This window comes from Oryzias melastigma, linkage group LG17 (assembly GCF_002922805.2).
Source record: "Oryzias melastigma strain HK-1 linkage group LG17, ASM292280v2, whole genome shotgun sequence".
Classification (NCBI taxonomy): Eukaryota; Metazoa; Chordata; class Actinopteri; order Beloniformes; family Adrianichthyidae; genus Oryzias; species Oryzias melastigma.
The window spans coordinates 12,659,286-12,663,889 of record NC_050528.1 but is presented as its reverse complement, the minus strand read 5'-3'; the positions used below and the strand labels follow the sequence as shown (position 1 = coordinate 12,663,889).

Below are 4,604 nucleotides of genomic sequence, written 5' to 3'. Positions count from 1 at the left end.
TGTGCGAAAAATGTCTTTGCAGGATGCAGGATGGCTCACGGGGTTCAAAGAAAACGACTGGCTAACACTTGGTGTTGGTGCTCAAAAAGGACTTTTCCCAGAAAACTTTACCCAGCGTTTGGAGTGAACTACCTTTTCTCCTTCAAAACAATATTTGAAAAACTTTAAAGTCATTGCACAGGCAATGTCTTCAGAATGCAGTCAGTTGACCTGCAGGAGATTAACCTGATGCAGCGGCATGGCTTAGGGGAACCAGTCTAGTTTAAAAAAATAAAAAAATATGTGTAACTGTCAAGTACGTAGTGTTTTTTTTTTGTTTTCTTTGCTTCTTGAGAAGCCATCTAAAAGCATGAAATTTAAGGTTGATGTATGGAAACGAAGTTTGTATAACAATAAAAGAAACTTTGCTCTATTGGAAGAACTACAGTATCTTAAAAACTCCAGCAATCGAAGTCAATTGATTGCTCGGACAGAAGCTGTACTCTGCACCTGGTGTGTTGTATGATTTTGTGGTTCTGCTGTGTGGTCTGGACAAGCTGTAGTCTTTGTGATTCAAATGTTTTCTAGTGTAACATCAGTATTAATTCCCACAAAGGATTCCTGTCACTCTTTGATTACTCCTAATGAATTCCTATATAATAGTTGACTGTGCTGTTCTAGATATTCACGTGGAATCACCTCCGTGATGAGTTCTTTAGTTTCCCCCAAAATGAAAACATTGTAGACCATGTATGGATCTTAGAATTGGTCAACCAAATACTTACAACCATTGTGACATTTGACCCTTGTCTTATCCAACAATATAAAAAGATTCCTAAATGTTTTCACAAAGGGAAGATCTGGACGTGTGTACTTGTATCAAGTAACAAATCCGATATGCAATAATTTTTTTCTGTTATATTCTGCTCTCAAACATTGTATTGTGGAACACCTGACCTTGTTTGACTGAAGAACAGTCTTGATTCTTAAATGTGGTTTGAATGCTATAATTACATGTCAAGACCAATAAACAGTAGTGGATAAAACTCATGCATTCAGTTATTTTAGAGAGTGTTGCTGCTTAGAATTAATGCTATAGTTTTTATTAGTCTAAAGCACTGCTGATCACAAAGAACATTTTTAACTCAGGCCTTTGAGGCCTCCCTGGCCTCTATGTTATGCATCAAACAAAGTGTTGGGCAGATTTTATAATAGCATCAAGGATCATATATTTAATAATTTATTGCTTTGATGTTGCAAGATCTAACAAATTAAGCTTATTGGATTTAATGTCCCAGCCCACAAGTAGCTAAATAACCCATTTTAACCCTATTTGGAATTGTCACCATCTCAAAAACCAACATTAGACAATAAAAAACAATATACTATTACATCAGCTTGAAGGACGTGAGGGGAGTATATTGAGGGTTTCTTTGATCAGTACATTATAATTTGTCATATGCATAGCTTTCACTGGCTCACAAAAACACACCTTTGATGAGGTTATCCTCATATATAGAAAGGAGTTGCAGTGACATATTAGACTCAATTAATAAAAAGCAGTCACGCCTCGATGTTCTAAGCTGCAAGAAATACTCTACAAAGTTTCAAGGTCTGTGTACTGTAAGTCTCTGAAGTTAAGCCAGCAACAGATGAGAAAGCTCATGCCAGAGAATCAGACTCTCACAGAGGAGGTGGTGGTAGGAAGTTAACAATGTTACTGGTGTTCACCTGACTGGAACTGTCATGAAAGTCCACGTGAGAAGCTCTGGTCTGCTGGGCACCTAGACTGGCTCAGCCAAGGCTTAAGCTCATATTGGGTGTATAGTGCCCGGGGATGTATCACAGTGATCTGCTAAAGGGGGTAGAGACCTACTCGCATCCTCCCCCAGTAAGTGGATTAGAGCGGCCGGACCTGAGAAGTCTATGAACCCTGGAATGGCTCTTTTACGAGCTGAGAGACCAGGAGCATACCACTAGAGGGGGCCTGGGAATGATGGCCCCAACATTAAGAGCAATCTGGGAGCTGTTCCCCAACTGCTCCTCTTTCCTACAAGACATTTCCTTAGGGTATGTGGGAAACGGCTCATTCCAAGGCACATTGAAGTGGCGCTATTTGACAATGACACCTTCCCACTGTATTGTAGTGTGGATCTACACCTCTCTCATTTTTAAGTTTCACCTACGACAAGCAGGGCCAATTGATGGGAGGATGTTTGGACACCAGTGTCTAGAAACAGGAAGTGTTATTACATGATATCAACCACCCAATTTTAATAGCTAACATGAAAGACAGCCACCAGTGATCATCTGTTCCTTACCCAATGACTGTATGAACTGGACTGAGTGACCTCTCCCCTCTCGCATTCCAAATAGGAAGTAACTGCTGGTTCCAAGACGCCAAAATTCCATGGACTTCTATTGGAAAATAAACAACTGTTACTCAATCATTCCATTTGTCAGAATAACCATTCTTGCTCTGTTACATTTTTAACATGTTCTGAATTCATTTTTTGTAGTGCAAGTAATTCAAGTTATAAACTGGCCAATGAGATGGCTCAATAAAAGTATTTGGTCTCTTGCCAAGAGGTTAAAGTAATTGTCAAATTCTCCCGAGTCTGCATTCAAATCGAAGAGGCCATGCCTTCTAAAAATCCTGATTGGCGAGAGTGGTTGCCATAGAATGTTAACTCAGTCCAACTTGAACCAATCACTGCTTACTGCCAATTTGTAGTTCCAACATGTTGGCATCTGTATTGCAAAAATATGGAGATTAAATTGATCTTGGAACCAGAAGCAAGGCATTTTCTATGGATGATGTCACATTCACTCATTCCTGTTCTACTTTACAGTCAATGCCCTTAAACCATTTTTCATGTGAGGGGCCAGTAACTGATGTGAGGGTGGTGTTTGTGATGTTATGTGTTAATTTTAAATGACACACGTATATCAAGTTTGACTTTTTGGTCCTTTTAGCTTGCCATATAGTTAAAGGCACTTCCACAACTCTACTCGAAAAAGTTACGACACCAGGAATCGTGTCACCTTGTCTTCAAAATAAAAGCTGTACATGTCTTTAAGGTAAGAAAACGACAGTAAATTTTTGAAAAAGTCCCATAGGAATACTTGTAGCTTATTACAGACAATATAACTGGGATTTTTTATTCGAGAGTTTTATTCTAAGGCGTCTGGCAAATGTTGTTCATGTTTATTTTGAAAAGCTTAACCGGAACATGAACGTGTTCTATCAGTAGCTTAGATGAGCCGTCAGATGGTGATTGTACATTAATGGCAGGCAAACGAAAAGGCTACATTTCAGTCTTTTGGACGGAACCATACTGACATTAAGTCTATATATCCTAGTGTGACGGTGGGCGCAGACTGCGCTTCTCCACAGGTAAGAGAAGCGGCGGACTTCCTTTAGGCTTCCGCTGTCAAAGGCACAAATTTAATGTTTTCATCCGAGAGCTGGACATTTTCCGTCACATTTCCTCCGAGTAGCCGGTGGTATGGCACACTACTGCTGGATACAAGCACTCCAAATGCATTATGGGTCTTCGAGGACTCTCTTGAGATAAGTTAGTTGAACCGTTTCGACAATTTCTTTGTTAAAGGCTTCAAATGAACTTTTATTTCTTCATTTTTAGCCAACAGGTGACACTACATTTATAAACCATTTAGTTTAAAAACACTGTAAAGTTAATGAAAACTGACAGCTGGACGAGAGAATTATGGAGACAGCTGTTAGCATGTTCTCATAAAGGAAAGCATCAATTATTGAGCTTTGTTGATCTAATAAGAAGTGCTTTGAAGGTAAAACATAAGATAAATTAGGCTGTTGGGATCAATATTTAGATCTTAAAAAGCAGCTCACAGAACAGTTGCTCTAACTAAACATTAACGTGATGAACATATGTCAATGACCTCCAAACCTGATCCCAAACAAACATTACATCATATTTGACATTATTACACACATCACATTCCCAGTGTTTGTGCATCAAACAAAATATCCCCACAAGATGATAATATCTGTCTTTAATTTATATTTTAAAACTTTATTTTCTTGCATGATCTGAAATAGTGCTGCCACAAACGATTATTTTAATAGTCGACTATTTACCGATTATTTTTTTCAGATTAGTCGACTAATCCGGTCATACCCAAACTGGATTTAAAACATCTTAACCATCATTAACTTTAAATTAACTTGAAACTAGATGTATAGCATTACCTGCGATAAAGCTAGAGTGAAATCTGTAAGCTGAATTTGGCTGCTGAAGATGCTAGTTCTGATAGCTGAAGAGGCTGAAATTGATAATTAAAAACACTAAACTGATAGCTGAAAATGCTGAAGTGGATATCTAAAAACGCTAAAGCTGATAGCAAGCTAAAATATTTGTTACATGCCAAATTAACCTGAAAAAATGAAAAAAGCCCAAATTAGCCAAAACAGCTAGCATGCAGGAGAAATATTAGCTAAACTCCTAAATAGCTTAAAAAACAAAAAAAGCCTAAATTAGCCAAAACAGCTAGCATGCAGCAGAAATATTAGCTAAACTGCTAAATAGCCTAAAAAAATTAATAAATGTTAAAATAGTGCAAAAAGCTAGCAGAATGCCATT

The 4,604-nt window shown here is 38.0% G+C and overlaps 2 protein-coding genes across 9 annotated transcripts in view; both read left to right on the top strand.

Moving 5' to 3' along the window:
- The window catches only part of amph (amphiphysin), a 19,111-nt gene extending 18,082 nt beyond the window's left edge, over positions 1–1,029 (top strand). For all 8 annotated transcript variants that reach the window (XM_024268727.2, XM_024268726.2, XM_024268722.2 and 5 more), the window contains one exon: positions 23–1,029. In XM_024268727.2, coding sequence (XP_024124495.1) covers positions 23–127 — 105 coding nt within the window. In that variant the 3' untranslated portion in view covers positions 128–1,029. The remainder of the gene's footprint in view (positions 1–22) is intronic.
- Positions 1,030–3,218: 2,189 nt separating this feature from the next.
- The window catches only part of cnpy1 (canopy FGF signaling regulator 1), a 14,536-nt gene continuing 13,150 nt past the window's right edge, over positions 3,219–4,604 (top strand). Inside the window, exon 1 of the mRNA XM_024268917.2 lies at positions 3,219–3,376. The gene's annotated coding sequence lies outside the window, so the exon portion shown is untranslated. The remainder of the gene's footprint in view (positions 3,377–4,604) is intronic.